We start from the raw sequence: 19,043 nt of genomic DNA on the forward strand, positions 1-19,043 counted from the left end.
GTGTGAAAAATAGATATGCTTTTTCTAGGGTGATGGTGTTCTCCAGGGTCCTAGCCCTTAATGTCAACAAGATGAAAGAGCTGGTTATTGACTTAAAGAAGTGTGTAGGTGAACACCATCCTGCCCTCATCAACAGAGTTACTGTGGAGATGGCTGACAGCTTCATCTTCCTTGGCATTCACATCACCTACATCTTCACCTGGTCCCTCCACATAGATGTGGCAATCAAGAAAGTGCATCAGCATATTGACTTTCCTAGGCATCTGAGAAGACTTGTTATGTCCAAAGAGGTTCTCTGCAACTTCTACAATGCACTGTAGAAAGTATCCTATTGGGTTGTATCTCTGCCTGGGATAGCAGCTACTCTGCTCTGGACTGACAGAACTTGAAGGGAGAGGCAAACACAGCCCAGTCCATCACAGGCTCATCACTTCCTTCTATCCACAGTGGGTTGCTTCAGGAAGGCTAACGTGATTATGGGTGAGACATTCCCACACTGAGAACATTAGGTCTAGAGAGCATTACCTCAAGATAAGGAGAAGATCAGTTTTGACTGAGATGAAAAAAAATTCTTCATTCATTGCAGCTCTCTATTCCAAAGGTAGTAGATGCTCAGTTATTGAGTATGTTCAAAGCTGAGACCAGTTAAATGTGCTTGTAAAGGACTCATGCTATATAAAAATTGGGTGTAATAGAGGATCGGAGGTCATTCAACATCTTATTACTTCCCAGAACAGATACATTGTGCCACTCCTGCTCCTATTTCTTATATTTAAAGCTCAAGCTTTTGAGACCAGTCCGTGAAACACGTACACTGAGACACACAGTGAAATGCGTAAACAACCAACATAACCTCAGGATGTTCTGAGGTGAACCCGCAAGTGTTGACATATATTCTGGCACCAATGTAGCATGCCTACAATACTTAGCAGAACAACACAGAACACAACAAGTAACAAAACAACTACTGCAAAACAAGCCCCGCTCCTCCAACCACAGAACAGGCAATCTCCAGGCTCCAGCAGACTCAGGATTCACAAACATTGGGCCTCACTTCCCCAGTGGACTTGCAGTGAACTCGGGGCTCCGGTCATCGGACCTCGACTTCCAGACTTCCAAATGACCTTCGGGATTTGATCTTTGGTATCGATCCCAGGACTCATCATTGATGATGAATGAGGACCCCAAACACTAGGCCTCGAATGCCAGCCTCACTGACACTGCCCTTGAAATGACACTGTCTTTGGTGGCTGGAAACTGATTTATCAACACCTAAGCTCTGTAATTTGTTCACTAAATCTTTACATGTTTCTCTTCTCCTCTTCTCTGGTCTTTGAAGGTTGACTGTTAACCACATTTTTGGTCACCTTTCATTGCATCTTTTCATGTATTGTAACTTACTGTCAGACTCTGAGAACTTTCCTGATATTTTGCTATACTAAGGCACAAGGTAAATACATGTTATTATACTGCAGTGACTCCATTGCTAGAATCCTTGCTCTTCAAACATCATGCTTATGATACGAGCACGTGATCTGGTCTGACACTTGGGTAATACCAAGGGAGTGCAACATACTATATGAGAAATGCTTCTCTTTCTAGGATGAGATATTTCACAGGAGTCCCATCTTTTCTTTCAGGTATAAACATAAGCAAAAATCCCATGACACTAGAACATGACATAAGAAAGAGAAGGAGTAGGCCATTTGGCCTATCATGCTTGGTATCCAATAAGCTTATGGCTGATCTTTCACCTCAATTCCACATCTAAAATGTTATCAAATCATTGAATATACTGAGCAACTAAGCCTCCACAGCACTGCTGGGTGGTGAATTTCCAGAAATTCAGTTCCATCTATACTGGTGCCAGAATATGTGTCAACACTTGTGAGCTGCCCCCACACACTCTTGGGTGTGTTGGTTGTTAATCTCATTAACATTTCCTATGGGTTTGATATACATGTGATAAATAACCTTGAATCTTGATGTCGATCTTGATCTCTCTGGGTGAAGAAATTTGTTTTTATCTCCGTCTAGAATAGCCAACCGTTTATTTTACACATTGACCCATGGTTCTACACATCTCCATCACGAGAAAGATAGATCTACTCTATTCAGCCCCAGAAACGATTTGTATGTGTTAATTAGATCACCTTTCATTCTTCTAAATTCAGGAGAATACAGTGTAAATTTGCTGGAGGAACTCAGCAGGTCAAACACAACTGTGAGGGGAAAGGAAATGCCGATGCTTGGGGTCAAAACCCTGTTGTTGATTCCAGCATCAGCAATCTCAGGTCTCACCGTTTTACTGTGAAGTCTCAAGGTGGGCCAACATTGAAGAAGCTTTTCTCCCAGTCCCAATCAGTGACAATTCCTTCCTGCTGAGTTCCTTCTGCAGTCTCTTGCATCTCCAGAATACAGGAACCATTTGTTTAATTTCTCATCAGACAACGTGTGCCAACCCAGGAACCAATCTCATGAAGCTTACTTCTCTCCCTCTAGCAAAACCACATTTTCCCTGGGTACAAAGAGCAGACCTGCACACAATATTCCATACGTGATCTCACTGGCACCCTGTGTAACTGAGACAAGATAGTTCTACTTTCATACTCAAATACACTTGCAGTAAAGAGCAATGTCACCAAGTACTCCATCACCTCATCCTTAACAATTGACTCTAACACCTTCCCAACCACAGAGGTCCAGCTAACTAGTCTATAATTTCTCTTCTGCTGCCTTCCTCCTTTCTTAAATAATTTTTCGCCAATTTGGGCTGTGAGGTGGACACTGTGAGGCACTTGGAAAGATGGCCAGGTTAAGTGAGTGGTCAAGGATTTGACAGAATGGGCAAATATAAGGAATAAAGTCATAGAGAAGCAGCCCTTCCTGATGAACTTGTTCATGCCAGTCAGGTTGCCTAACTGAAATAGTCAAATTTGCCTCAGTTTGACCTTAAACCTAAAGTGAGATGGGCAAGATTTAAAATGGACTTCAGGTAGAATTTTCTCACACAGAGGGTGGTGGGTACATGCAATGAGCTGCCAGAGGAAGTGGTAGAAGCTGGTAGAATTGTAGCATTCCAAAGGATATCAGGATAGGTATGTGGATGATAAAGCTTTAGAGGGCTATGGGTCAAACTGAGGCAAATTTGTCTATTTCAGTTAGGCAACCTGACTGGCATGAACAAATTGGCGAAAAATTATTTAAGAAAGGAGGAAGGCAGCAGAAGAGAAATTATAGACCAGTTAGCTGGACCTCTGTGGTTGGGAAGGTGTTAGAGTCAATTGTTAAGGATGAGGTGATGGAGTACTTGGTGACAGAGGACAAGATATCCTGCCTGATGAGCCTGTTGGAATTCTTTGAAGAGATTACAAGTAAGATAGATAAAAGGGATGTAGTGGATGTTATATACTTGGACTATCAAAAGGCCTTTGACAAGGTGCCACACACAAGGCTGCTTACCAAGTTAACAGCCCATGGTATTGCAGGAAAGTTACTAACATGGTTAGAGCTTTGACTGATTGAAAGAACGCAGTGAGTGGGAGTAAAAGGACCCTTTTACTTGGCTACCAGTGACTAGTTGTGTTCCCCAGGAGGGTGTTGGGACTTCTTTTTATCCTGTATATAAATGATCTAGATGATGGAATGGGTGGCTTTGTTGCCAAGTTTGCAGATGACACGAAGATTGGTGGAGGGGCAGGTAGTATTGAGGAAACAGGTAGGATGCAGAAGGACTTAAGACAGATTAGGAGAATGGGCAAGAAAGTGGCAAATGAAATACAATGTTGGAAAATGTATGGTCATGCACTTTGGTAGTAAAAGCAAAAGTGCGGACTATTTTATAAACAGGGAGAAAATCCAAAGATCTGAGATGCAAAGGGATTTAGGAGTTAACCTGCAAGTCGAGTTGATGGCAAGAAAGGCAAATGCCATGTTAGCATCCATTTCAAGAGGTCTAGAATACAAGAGCAGGGATGTGATGCTGAGGCTTTATAAGGCACTGGTGAGGCCTTCATCAATATTGTGAACAGTTTGGGGCCCCTCATCTTAGAACAGATGTGCTGGCATTGGAGATGATCCAGAGGAGGTTCACAAGGATGATTCCAGGAATGAAAAGGTTATCATTTGAGGAATGTTTGATGACTCTGGGTCCATACCCACTAGAATGCAGAAGGATGAGGGGGGGGGATCTCATTGACACCTTTCGAATGTTGAAAGGCCTAGACAGAGTAGATGTGGAAAGGATGTTTTTTCATGGTGGGAGAGTCTAGGAAAAGAGGGCACAGCCTCGGGATAGAGGGGCGTCCTTTCAAAACAGAGATGCGGAGAAATTTCTTTAGCCAAAGGGTAGTGAATTTATGGAATTTGTTGTTGTTGCGTACAGCTGTTGGAGGCTAGGAGATTGGGCATATTTAAGGCAGAGATTGATAGGTTCTTGATTAGACATGGCATCAAAGCTTACGGGGAGAAGGCCGGTAACTGGGGTTGAGGAGGAGCAAAAAAAAAGGATCAGCCATGATTGAATGGTGGAGCAAACTCAATGGGCCATGTCTTATGGTATTATGTATTATTACTAGTCAATAAAGAGCAAAGAACTTTACACCCTCACCTCAACCCTCCCACTAATGCTTTAACTGCATTTATCAATAAGCCAATTATCTGTAAAAGGCTAGTTGTTTATTATTTCACGTATGCTGGGGAAATGGTATGTGCAAATTTAACTGTCACATCCTTTCCATGTTGATGTATTTGAAAACTTATTAGTTGGCTGTTGTGTGTTTTGTGATGTCTAGAAGAAATGAATAGTGCTATATAAATATAAATTCTTTCATTGCTGTAATGTGTACTGTACCCATGTGTCTGTATTTTCTAGGCATACCCTTCACTTAAACCCTTAGCTTCCTGGGTTGAAGATCTTCTTCAGAGAATTGACTTCCTGCAGCAATGGATCACCAATGGGATTCCAGCTGCCTTCTGGATCAGTGGATTTTTCTTCCCCCAGGCATTTCTAACGGGGACCCTCCAGAATTTTGCAAGACAATCGGTTATCTCTATTGACATAATATCATTTGCTTTTACGGTAAGAGATTGGGTGAGGCATATTAGTAAACTGTGAATTAATTATTATTCTTCACAATTTAGTTTGAGTTCAGTTTCAGTGGAAGGTTTTTCTTGATAGCTGTGTGCATATGTCCTCAATAGGGGGTATTCTAGAAAGATTAGACAAAAGATTTGAATTGAGGACATTGAGCATATAACAGTATGGCACAAAGTTATGCTATATTTTAACCTACTACTTGATCAATCTAACCCTTCCCTCCTACACACTCCATAGCCATCCATTTTTTCTTTCATCCATGTGTCTAAGAATCACTTAAAAGTCCCCAATGTATCAACCTCTACCACCATCCCCAGCAGTGCATTCCAGGCACTTACAACTCTTTGTGTAACATCCCACCTCGGTCATTTCCTTTAAACTTTTCTTCATTTGCCTTAAAAGGATGTTCTCTGGTATTGGCCATTGCTGCCTTGGGGAAAAGGCACTGGCTGTCCACTCTGTCAATGCCTCTTATAATCTTATACAACTCTATCAATATGCCTCTTATAACCTTATACAACTCTGTCAATATGCCTCTTATAATCTTATACAACGCTATCAATATGCCTCTTATAATCTTATACAACTCTATCAATATGCCTCTCATTTTCCTTTGCTCTAAAGAAAAAAGCCCTAGTTTCTTCAATCTTCCATATAAGACGTTTTCTAATCCAAGCAGCATCTTGGTAAATCTTCTCTGCACCCTATCTAATGCTTCCACATATAATGAAGTGACCAGAACTGAACATGGCTCTAAGTGTGGTCGAATACTTTGAGAAGCCCTAACTCCATATTTAACCATGCTGGTCAGTGTAGACAGAAATTTGCTTTGACCTGAATACTGGAACCAGCATTAGAATCTTTGATGGACAAAGTTCTGTGAGCATAACACTTTAATTGGCCTAGGCACCTGACAGTAGTGTTTTCATCTATGCCGAACATCAATAGATGAGATTAGCTTTATTTGTCACATGTACATCAAAGCATACAATGAAATGCATTGTTTGCATCAAAGCAAATCAGGAATGTGATGGGCACACTTCCGACACTAACGCAGCATGCCCACAAACTTATCAACCCTATCCCATATGTCTTTGAATGTGGGAGGAACCATGCAGTCACAGGGAGAATGTACAAGCTAATTACAGACAGTGGTGGGAATTGAACCCTCATCTTAATAATGTTACACTAACTGCTACATTGCCATACCACCCTAAACAGACTGCTGTTTCATGGGCTATTCTGTGAGCACCTTGTTTAGACTACATGTAAAATTGATTGAGCAAAGTAGAAACTAGACTGGACTTGCAGGTTTAAATTGTTGATGTCTGTGCACTCATAATTTGAGCACAGCTCTAATGGGCATCAGGCTAAAACTAAGACCCTACATCAACACGCCAGAGTAGACCATTTATTCTAAACTCTCTTACAGTTATATCACAGCATACAGCGAGTGTGGAACAAAATCAGAAGATGCTGCAAATACTCAGCAGGTCAGGCTACATCTGTAGGAAGTTACCGTTTCAGTTCAAAAACCCCATTGTCAGAACTGGAAAGAGACAAAAGATTGCTTGAAGTGTGTATATTTTAATGCTAGGAGTATTATGGGTAAGGGTGATGAACTTAGAGCATGGATCTGTACATGGAACTACAATATTGTAACCATTACTGAAACTTGGTTCTGAGAGGGACAGGAATGGGTGATTAATGTACCAGGTTTTCAAAGTTTTAGAAAATATAGAGGAGGTAAAAGTGCTGGAGGGTGGTGGGGTACTAATCAGGAACAATATCACACAGGGGAGACATAATGGGATCCCAAGGCGTTCATTTGGGTAGAACTCAGGGATAACAAGGATGCAATCACACTGATGGGATTCTACTACAGAACCCTTAATAGCCACCAGGACATTGAGGAACAGATATGTAAGCAGATTAAGAAAATGTGTAAAAATAATAGGGTTGTTGTCATGAGGGATTCAAACTTCCCTAATATATCTGGGACCTCCTTAGTGTAAGGGGTTTAGGTTGGGCAGAATCTGTTAACTGTATCCAGGAAGGTTTCTTAAATCAATATGTGGACAGTCCAACAAGAGGAGGGGCTAGTGTTGGGTAATGAGGCTGACCTTTCAGTGGATGAACAGTTAGGGATCAGTGAGCACAACTCCTTGCCTTTCAGGACAGCTATAGATAAGGATAGGTATGGTCCTTGTGGGGGAGTTTTAAATTGGAGTAGGGCAAATTATGAGGGCATTAGGCAGGAACTAAGAAGCAAGTCCACAGCAGATAAGTGGAGGGTGTTTAAAGATCAGTTGCACAGAGTGCGGGTTCCTGTTAGAAAAAAGAATGGGGATGGAAAGATAAGAGAACCTTGGATGTCCAGAGAGGTGATGAATTTAGTCAAAAAGGAGAAGTATGCAAAGCTTCAGAAGTCAGGATTAAATGAAGCACATGACAAGTATAAAGCAGCCAGAAAAGAACTAAAAAAATGTAATTAGGAAAGCCAGCAGAGGCCATGAAAAGTCTTTGGCAAGTTGGATTAATGTGAATCCCAAGGCATTCTACACATACTGTACATCAAGAGCAAGAGGATAACTAGGGAGAGGGTGGGACCATTCAAGGATAAAGGGGGGAGCATTTGCTTGGATGCGGAGAATGTGAGTGAGGTACCTGAAGAGTACTTTGCTTCAGTACTTACCAAGGGAAAGGAAATAGAGGACCAGAAGATCAGAGCAGAGTGTGTAAATACAATAGGACATTTAGAGGTCAAGGAGGAGAAAGTGTTGGGCCCCCTAATGATTATTAAGGTGGATAAGTGCCCAGGTCCTGGTGGGATTTACCCCAGATTATTGAAGGAGGCAAGAGATGAGGTTCCTAGGCCCTTGACCAGTGTCTTCATGTCCTCTCTGGCCACTGGTGAGGCCCTAGAAGACTGGCAAGTGGCTAATGTTGTACCTCTATTTAAAAAGGGAACAAGTGAAAATCCTGGAAACTAGATGGTGAATCTCACATCAGTTGTAGGGAAATTGCTGGAGAAAATTCTTAAGGATAGAATATATCAGCATGGCCTAATTAGGGAGAGCCAGCATGGCTTTGTGCATGGCAGTTCATGCCTTACCAACTTGACTGAGTGTTTTGACAAGGTGACAAGAGAGATTGAGGAGGGTAGGGCAGTGGGCGATATCTATATGGATTTTAGCAAGGTATTTGACAAAGTCCCTCATGGGAGGCTTATCCTGAAGTATAGGGTCTGTGGTGAATTGGCTGTTTGGATCCAGAAATGGCTTGCACATAGAAGATAGAGGGTAATGGTCAAAGCTGGAGGTCTATAATTGGTGTTGCACAGGGATCTGTGCTGGGACCTCTGTTTGTGATGTATATAAATGACCTGGATGAAAATATAGATTAGTATGTTAGTAAGTTTGCAGATGATACTAAGATTGGTGTATAGGGTAGAAGACTGGCAAAGAATACAGCACAATATAGATCAGTTGCAGATATGGGCAAAGAAATGGCAGATGGAGATTAACCCAGATAAATGTGAGGTGTTGCACCTTGGCAAGGAGACAGCACACTATCAAAGGCAAGATCCTTAACAGTGTTCCAGAGCAGAGAGATCTTATGATCCAAGTTCATAGCTCCTTTAAAGTGGCTACTCAGGTTGATAAGGTGGTTAAGAAGGCTTATGGAATACAGTACTTGTTTTTATTAGTGGAGGTGTTGAGCTCAAAAGTCAAGAGGTTATATTGCAACTTCTTAAAACTCTGGAGTATCCACATCTTGGAGTATTGCATACAGTTCTGGTCATCCAAGTATAGAAAGAATGGTGAGGGAACAGAAGAGGTTTACCAGGATGCTACCAGTTTTAGAGGGTATGTGCTACCACAAGAGGCTGGATAAACTTTGATTATCTTTTTCTGAAGCACCTGAGGCTGAGGGGAGATCTGATAGGGGCTTATAAGATGAGAGGCACAGATTAAATGGACAGAGGGTATCTGTTTCCCAGGGTTAAAATGTTTAATACCAGAGGGCATGCATTGAAAGTGAGAGGAGGTAGGTTCAAGAGGAACATGAGGAGTAAGCTTTTTTACCCCAGAGAGTGATGGATGCCTGGAATGCACTGCCTGGTATGATGGTAGAGGCAAATATATTGGCGGTTTTTAAGAGCTGTTTGGATAGGAACATGAATGTAAGTTAAGTTTTAGAGAGAGAAGCGAGAGAAATGTCTCTGACAGGGTAAAACCAAAGTGACCATGGGGATAAACTGTCAACAAGATAATCTGGTCAATGACCATTAGAGAACAGGAGCAGTTAGCAAGTGAGCACAAAGGAGTTGTAAAATGTAGAGCAGGAAGCCATGTTGGATTACAATTTCTGGAGTCGAAAGAAGCTGGTCTTTTTTGTGCTTCTTTTGCCTTTCTCCTCATTCTGACGAAGAATCTTCAACCTGAAACGTTAATTCCACAGATACTACTTGCCCTGATGAGTATTTCCGGCAATTTCTGTTTTTATTTCAGATTTATAACATCTGCATTTTTTTTGTTTCATACCATAAGTGTGCGTGGGTTTCTGGGTTTGGAGAAAAGTATATTGAGACAGTAATCACGGGTCTTTCACAGAGTCTGACATAGCAGCCTGTCCTACTCTGACCCTCAAAATAAATAAAATATTTTTTCCTGGTTGTTAATTTCTGATAACCCTGTATCGAAGAACAGTTCTTTTGCATAGATTGTGGTGATAATCATTATTCCACCAGAAACAGGTGCCAGGATTCGTGTTACGTTCTCAGCCATGCACGTTTGCAATTTTATCCTAATATACTTAAGAGCATATTAAACATGCTTGTTTATGCAGACCATATGTATTATAACACAATATGTACTTGTATTGGGTGATAATCTGACTGTGTATAACTTTCATCAATCTCAGCAAACTGCAAAGTTCATTTGGATAAAGTTCAGCAAATGTGGGTTGAATGAAGTAACATTGAACATTTATATTTAGCTTATAAATCACGTGTTAAATTAGACTGTAGAATTATTATTTTCCTTGTAGTTAACTTTTCTATGCTTGCTTGTATTTTTTTATAATCACCTATATAAATGTAATTGTTCAGTGAATTTTCTTGTAATTATGTGACCACGATGCTGCCTGTTTTAGGGGGCATAGTAGTGTAGCAATTTCTTCTGTATTTCTCTGGAAACTTCTCTGTTTTCAGTAGCACCTGTCATGCTACTTGAATCTGGCTGTTTTATAAGTTAATTGTTAATACTGGAATTTTTGCTGTCTCTAGTCAGAGTATGAGATAACTGTGACTGCCTTTTCCTGTCGTCTTTCTTAGTCCTCTCTCTCTTTTCATTTTCCATTCTTGTAAGATTTAATAAAATGGCTGTAAGCAACAAGTTTTATGCCTTATTCTTGACTTCTGAAGAGCTTTTAGACTGCAAAAGCATGTTGTATATATTCTGTATTAAAACAATGTACCTCTTGTTTATTTCTAATCTTGAAGATATATTTATCTAATTTATACCATTCAATCACAGATAATTGAAAATGAACCACACCAGTTGATGCGTCCCAAAATTGGATGTTACATCTATGGTCTTTTCTTGGAGGGAGCTCGCTGGGATGGTACCTTAGTCCAGCTGAGTGAATCTCGACCCAAGGATCTTTACACAAATATGTCCGTGATCTGGTTAATCCCAACTGCAAATCGAAAACCCCAACAGGAAGGAATTTATAACTGTCCAATATACAAAACACTCAAGCGTGCAGGTAAGAAAAATCTGAAATTAGTATAGAATGAATAGTGGAGTTTAACAGGATGTTGCATTGTTTTCAACTTCAACATTTAATGCCCATCTCTATCTGTCTTTGAGAAGGTGGTGATAAGAAGCCTTCTTGAATGGCTGCTATGACTCGTGGTGACAGTTCTCATACAGTGCTGTTGGGGACGAAGCTCTAGTACTTCATTCAAATACTGGAAATATCAAATAAAAATAGAAAGTATTGAAGATGCTCTGCAAGTCAAGCAGCATCTGTGGAGAGGGAACAAACGTAATATGTATAGGTCAATACCTTTCTTCAGAACTCATAAAAGTTCTCTCCACAGATGTTGCTTGACCCGTTAAATATCTCCAGCATTTCCTGCATTTACTTTATGCTTGAGGGTACCTTTGAATGAGACTCGGTGAGCTGCATTTCAGTTTGTTACACAAAGCAGCTACAGTATGCTGGAGGAAATGGGACAGCAATCAGGTCATATTTTTCATAGATATTAAAACCTGTTATATTTGGAGCTGGTAAACTAGATAATACACCAATAGGATGATTTGTATCTTAAAAATTGTGCAAAAGTGTTGAGGCATGAGACAAATTATTAACTGAAAATTCTTAACTATTCCTGTATAGATAAAGCATGGCTGATTGGCATGAGGCAAAGAGTGGGAATAAAGGGAGCCTTTCTGATTGGTGTGACTAGTAGTGTTCCACAGGGGTATGTGTTGGGATCGTTTCTTTTTATGTTATATATGTCAATGTTTTGGATGATGGGATTGATGATGTTGTTGCAAAGTTTGCAGATGATATGAATAGAGGCAGAGGGACAGGTAGTTTTGAGGAAGTAGAGGGGCTACAGACAGACAAACAGATTAGGAGAGTGGGCAAAGAAAGGCAGTCGGAATACAGTCTGGAAGTATATGGTCACGCACTTTGGTAGTAGAAATGAAAGGGTTGACTATTTTCTAAATGGAGAGAAAATACAAAAAACTGAAGCACAAAGGAATTTGGGAGTGCTTGTGCAGGATTCCCGAAAGGTTAATTTGTAGGTTGAGTCTGTGGTGAGGAAGGCAAATGCAATGTTAACATTCATTTCAAGAGGACTAAAATATAAATGCAAGAATGTAATGTTGAGAATTTATAAAGCACTAGTAAGTCCTCACTAGGAGTATTGTAAGCATTTTTGGGCCCCTTATCTTAGAAAAGATGTGCTGAAACTGGAGAGGGAGGGTTCAAAGGAGGTTCACAAAATGATTCCAGGATTGAATGGTTTCTCATATGAAGAACGTTTATGACTCTGAGCCTGTATTCACTAGAATTCAGAAGAATAAAGAGTTACCTAATTGAAACCTATCCAATGTTGAAAGGTCTTAATAGAGTGAATGTGGAGAGGATGTTTCCTATGGTGGCAAAGTCTTAGACCGGAGTATACAGCCTCAGAATAGAGGGGCATCCTTTTAGAATGGAGATGAGGAGAAATTTCTTCAGCCAGAGAGGTGAATCTACAGAATTTTTTGCCACAGGCAGCCGTGGAAACCAAGTCTTTATGTATATTTAAGGCAGAGGTTGACAAGATCCTTGATTGGTGAGGGCATGAAGGGACACGGGGAGAAGACAGGAGATTGGAGTTTTGAGAAAAATTGGATCAGCCGTGATGAAATAACAGAGCAGACTCGATGGGCCTAATGGCCTAATTCTGCCAAACTTGTGATCTTTTGGATCTTGCTGTACACAGACATAATCTGCATTATCTGAGGTTGCAAGTGGAATTGAACATTGCAAGATCAATGGCAAACAACTGGACCTCTCACGGGAGGGAGAGGGCAAGAGAAAGAGAGCCCACTTCCCAGCGCACTCGAACCGGCTCACAAAGTGGCGCGCGCCGGCATTGAGGCCGGTCCCAAAGAGGGCGCCAAGCCTGCTTCACCAGCAAGGGGAAAAGCCTGCGCGCGGGACGGGACTGTGAATACGCGTCCCCAAAGCATTCCTGCCCGGGGAGGGCGGGATCAGGAAGGCTTTAAAGCGAGGCCGCGAAGTTTGAATAAACCTCTTTTGTAACTGCAGCTCACCGACTCCGTGTCGTTATTTCAGCGCTGCGTGTAGCACACCGCTACAATTGGTGACCCCGACGGCCCAAATGATATTTGGACCGGAGATGACCGACGCCGCATCTGTTCATGCGGTTTCATTGAAACTGCCAAGCTTCTGGACGCTGCAACCTCACCTATGGTTCCAGCAAGCCAATTCCACATTCGGCAGATAACCTCAGATGCCACATGTTACTACTACGTGGTGATCTCCCTCGACCAGGAGACAGCCGCCTAGGTTGAGGAGTTCATACAGTCGCCCCCAGCGGACGGCAAATACACAGAATTCAAAGCCCTGCTCATAAGGACTTTCGGACTCTCATTGCGCGAGTGAGCTGCCCACTTACTGCACCTGGATGGTTTGGGGGACGGGCCACCGTCGGCTTTGATGAACGAGATGCTGTCCCTGGCCGGAGGACACAAGCCCTGCCTCATGTTTGAGCAGGCATTCCTGGAGCAGCTGCCTGAGGACATACGCCTGCTGCTGTCCGACGCGGATTTCAGCAACCCCCGGAAGGTGGCGGCCCGGGCGGACGTGCTGTGGAAAGCCAAGAAGGTGAGTGGGGCGTCCATGCACAGATCACCCGGCCACGCTCCCAGCAGCAAACCAGACCAGGCCCGGCCGCAGAGCCCGCTAACCCCAGAGGCAGGGGTGAGGAGACCAACGAACAATGGTGCTTCTACCACCAGTGGTGGGGCGCAGAAGCCCGCCGCTGTAGCCCGCCCTGCAAGTTCCCGGGGAACGCCAGGGCCAGCCGCCGCTGATGGCTACGGTGGCTGGCCATCGGGATAGCCACCTGTATGTGTGGGACAAGCAGTCGGGACGCCACTTTTTGGTCGACACCGGAGCCGAGATCAGCGTCTTACCTCCGACGAGTTACGACACCCGCAACAGGGCACCGGGTCGCACCCTGAGGGCCGCGAACGGCAGCACAGTAGGGACCTACGGCACCCGTACGGTGCGGCTACAGTTCGACTCCAGCTGGTTCACATGGGACTTCACACTGGCCGCCGTAGCCCAACCGCTCCTGGGAGCGGATTTTTTTGCGAGCTCACAGCCTACTGGTTGACCTGCCCAGGAAGAGACTGGTCCACGCCGAGACCATTCAAACGTTCTCCCTGGGTGAAGCCCAGTTGCCGGCCCCACACCTAGACTCCATCACACTGTCTGGCAACGACTTCACCAGAGTCCTGGCGGATTTCCCATCGGTTCTGGCACCGCGACGCAGAGGCAGACCTCCCAAACAGAGTCCGACCCAGACTGTGGACATGGGTGTATCGCCGGTTCTGGGGTGGCGACCCACTTCCCAGCGCACTCAAACCAGCTCACAAAGAGGGCGCCAAGCCTGCTTCACCAGCAAGGGGAAAAGCCCGCGCGGGACGAGACTGTGAATTCACGCCCAGGGAGGGCGGGATCAGGAAGGCCGTGAAGATTGAATAAACCACCCTATTCAACCTTTCCTGTAAATTCAGGTCCTCAAGTCCTGGTGGCAGCATCTCAACAATTTAAATTTTGAGTGCGCAGGCACAACACCGTCTATTAATGCACCCTATTGATATTTCAGTAGTAGGTTAATAGAGGCAAGTATAGATCTCAAGATAAAGTGATGCAGGAGCCTCAGCCTTTGATCCATGTAAATGGTTCAAGGTATTCACTGCTTGTAAAAAAAAGTGAACAAATACTGCGGAAAGGATGAGTAATTTGAGTACACAGCCTCAGTCAAGTGGACTATTCAGGTGGGAGCAGTGAGAAAGAATATGTTTACAAGAGGCCCTACGATCTTGGGGATTGCAACCGTTGCTCAGGCGTTCTGAGGATTGTGTTATATGCATAGTGCCAGGATTAAGGAGACCTCTTGTGGAACAAAAGAAGGACATAGAATATGAGAGGGACAATCTCATTGTTGCCTTTCATGTAACAATTATGACAGCTCAGAGATAAATTCTGTTGAATAACAGGTCCAAATTATATCACAAAATCCTGAGCTAAAAATCTTGGGAATGTTACCAGTGGTTCAGAGAGTTAACTGGATTGTTCAAATAACAGCATAGGGGAAAGGGTTTTTTTATTCACATGCCATTTATACAAAAAGTGACAGACATCACTTTGACCAGGGTGGAATTTGTGCCCTGGTGACTGAATAATCAGAGCTATATGTGGGACTTTAATCAAAAAAAAATAGAGGTAGGGGAAAAGTAACATAAATCCAATGCAAATTAGCAATCTGGGTAATAAGGGAATAGTAACAGTATTTAAGTGGTATCTGAATAGGTACTTAAACTTGTAAGGCACTGAGAAATAAATTAAAGTGGTCAAGTGGGACAGTACAGCATAGATATGCTGGGCCAAATGGTCTGTTTCTATGCTCTACATCTTTATGCTGTAAATTTCTAAGATGCAGACTCTAATGAACCAAAAAGCTTAGCAAATATTGTATCAGTAAACAAGGTCAGTTGAAAGCAAGTAGCACAATGTTAGAATAAAAACATTTTATCTGATGGTATGAAGTATTCATAACAGAGAAAATAATGGCACAGAGAAAAATGACCTACATATATAGATATTTTATTGATCCCAAAGGAAATTACAGTGTCACAGTAGCATTCCAAGTACACAGATAAACAAATATTAGGTACCTCCTGTAAATAATAGTCGCCCCGAGTGTTGTTCATAGTCTTCTGCTGCTGTAGCCCATCCACTTCAAGGTTTGTGTTCAGAGATACTCTCCTGCACACCACTGTTGTCAGCCTTGGTTATTTGAGTTACTGTCGCCTTCCTATCAGCTTGATCCAGTCTGGCCATTCTCTGGTGACCTCTCCCATTAACAAAGCAGCTGTGCCCACAGAATGACTGCTCACTGGACGGCTTTTGTATTTTGCACCATTATCTGTAAACTCTAGAGATTTCTGTCCATGAAAATCACAGGAGATCAGTATTTCCTGAGATACTCAAACCACTCTCTCTGGCACCAACAATCATTCCATGGTGAAAGTCACTTAGATTGCATTTTTCCCCCATTGGTCTGAACAACAACTGAACCTCTTGACCACATCTGCATGCTTTTATGCAAGGACTTGCTACCACATGATTGGCTGATTAGATATTTGCAGTAATAAGCAGGTGTATAGGTGTACCTAACAGAGTGGCCACTGAGTGTACGGTGACCAATGATCTGGATACTTGATGTTTAGAAAGTATGGACAAAATAGAAAAGGAAACTGAAGCTGTGAAGTGGGGATATCTCTAATCGTAAGGATGTACATATCGACAGTAGAGTATAATTATTATGACCCAAAAAATGGAATCTGCTAGATTAAGATAAGGGACAAACTGCTGGTAGTAGCCCTTTATATACCACATAATGGGAGAGAAAATTCATCTATAAATATGAAAAGCTCATAACAAAAATAATATGATCATTTTAATCTTCAACATGACTGGGAAGATCAAAATGGCAGCACTAGCTTGAAAGATGAGTTCATTGAATCTATTCAGAACAGTTTTCTGGAATCATACATTATAGAACTAACAAAACTAAACATCAGGCAGCATCATTTCCATAGATACAGCCTGACTTGCTGAACATTTTCAGCCTTCTAGATTTATAGCATCTGTGATTTTAAAAATTTTCATCAGAGCAGGAGTTCCTTGGGGGAATTGACCTTGGCCCAATTCTTCACTAATGACCTCTCAACATAAAGTCAGAAGTTAGAGTACGTGCTGATGACTATGCAATGTTTCACTCCATTCACTACTCCTCAGCCAATAAACTGGCCCATATCAGAATCCTTCAGGGCCTAGACAGTATTCAGAATTCAACTGATCGGTATATAGAAATCATGTAGCAACCAGAAATCCCAGGCCATGATTATTCCCAACTAGAGAACATCTAATCACCTACCCTAAACATCACACCATCACTAGATAGTCCACTATCAACATACTGGAGTCACTCACATCCAGAAAGTGACTACGTACGTACTGCAACTATGAAAAATATCAAAGGTTGGGGACCTTGTGGTGAGTGACTCATCTATTGATATCGCCAAGCCTTTCCACCATCTACAAGGCAAATATCAGGAATGTAATAAACACTTCTCTCTACTTTATTAGAAGAATAGTCAATATTCATTTCCAACACCATGATGCACAAGTATACAAATAGAGAATGAAGAAAGTTATCAAGAATTACAGCAGGATCTGGATCAGCTGGGCAAGCAGGCTGAGGAATGGCAAATGGGGTTTAATTCAGATCAGTGCAAGGAGTTACATTTTGGGAAGACAAAACAGAGTAAGAATCTTACGGTGTACAGTAGAGCCCTGGAAAGAGTTGTAGAACAGAGGGACTAGACATACAAATAAATAGTTTACTGAAAGTGGTTTTGCAAGTAGACAGAATGGTGAAGGCAGCTTTTAGTATGCTGACCTTCATCACGCAAAGCACTGAGAATAGAGGTTGGGATATTATGTTGCTGTTGGACAAGATATCGGTGAGGACATATTTTAAATATTATACACACAAAATGCTGGTAGAACACAGCAGGCTAGGCAGCATCTATAGGGAGAAGCGATGTCGACGTTTCGGGCCGAGACTAAATATTATATTCAGTTTTGGTTACTCTACTGTAGGAAAATTTCATTAAGCTGAAAGTGCAGAAAAGATTTATGTGGATGTTGCCAGGACTCAAGGGATAGAGTTACAGAGAGGTGCGCCATAGGAAAATGAGGGGTGACCTTACAGAGATGTATAAACTCATGAGGGGCACAGACTAAATGCAGAGTCTTTTCCCCAGGATTAGAGAATCAAGAAGTAGACTGCACAGTTTTAAAGTGAGAGGGAACAGATGTAGTCAAAACCTGAGGAGCAAACTTTTCACCCAGAGGGAAGGCCCTCAATTTCTGTACAAGTATACTACCCCACAGGGCCATATGAGTAGCAACAGTGCTGTTGATGTGTAGGAATGTAATACTGAAAACATTGGCTATGAATGTAAAGAATAAAAAGGTATTGCACGGTTTGTAATTTTGTAATTTTTTATTATTATGAATAGTTTATTTTAATAATAAAAAAACAAGGGGAAGGACTGAGAACACCACCACGTGCTGGTTGCCCTCCAACCACATATCATACTGACTCAGTAATATATTGGCATTCTTTCATTACTGCTGGGTCTAAGTCCAAAACCCACTCTCTCCAACAGCACCAGAAGAACCACAATGGTCTATGGAGGCAGCTAACCACCATCTTTCAAGGACATTTAAGATTAAGCAATAAATGCTGTTCTTACCAATTATATCAATTCCTGAAAAATAATTATTAAGAGAATGGACTGCTGGAAAAATTATAATAGAAAATAAATGGCTAAGGTATTAAATAAAAATTTTGTAGAAATGGAGTTGAACCAAGGATCTATGATCTATAAGGCTGGGACTTTGTTCTGTGGGGCATAGGAGGTTGAGGGGGTCATAGAGTCATAGAACACTACAGTACAGAAACAGCCCTTTTGGCTCATCTAGTCTGTGCCAAACTATTATTCTGTCTAGTCCCATGGACCTGCAGCCAGACCACAGCCCTCTATACCCATCCCATCCAAAATGCTCTGAATTGTTGAAAAAAGCCAGAATTCAAAATTTCACTTTTGGAGGCCACTTGTATACCAAGTACAGCTTTGCCAGAGAACAACCTGCTCACTCCACACTTGCCAGATCCTTTCGGATACCAGCAACATTGGCCTTTCTCCGATTTAGAATCTCAATGCGAGAACCAGGTCCATCCATCTCCCTAATTACCTCGAAACTAGTAGAATTATGACAACGTGTTCCCCTATACAAACTTCTGTCACCTGTCCTTATAAGGGTGAACATAATTGGGGCATAGAGGAGGTGGGTGGTCACTGTCCATTTGCCAGGGTAGAGAAGTCTAAAACTACTGAGCATAGATTTAAGGTGAGAGAGGAAAGATTTAAAAGGGAACCTCAAGGGCAGGTTTTCACACAGAGGGAGGTGTGTGTGTGAATGAGCTGCCAGAAGAAGTGGTAGAGGTGAGTGGAATTACAATGTCTTTTAAACATTTAGACAGGTA

General features: G+C 42.2%; 1 protein-coding gene across 1 annotated transcript in view; it reads left to right on the forward strand.

Moving 5' to 3' along the window:
* dnah1 (dynein, axonemal, heavy chain 1) overlaps positions 1 to 19,043 on the forward strand; it is a 367,482-nt gene that overhangs the window by 347,328 nt on the left and 1,111 nt on the right. The window contains exons 76-77 of the mRNA XM_073072534.1: positions 4,874 to 5,080; positions 10,639 to 10,870. Coding sequence (XP_072928635.1) covers positions 4,874 to 5,080; positions 10,639 to 10,870 — 439 coding nt within the window. The remainder of the gene's footprint in view (positions 1 to 4,873; positions 5,081 to 10,638; positions 10,871 to 19,043) is intronic.

This window comes from Hemitrygon akajei, chromosome 19 (assembly GCF_048418815.1).
Source record: "Hemitrygon akajei chromosome 19, sHemAka1.3, whole genome shotgun sequence".
In the NCBI taxonomy this organism is placed as follows: Eukaryota; Metazoa; Chordata; class Chondrichthyes; order Myliobatiformes; family Dasyatidae; genus Hemitrygon; species Hemitrygon akajei.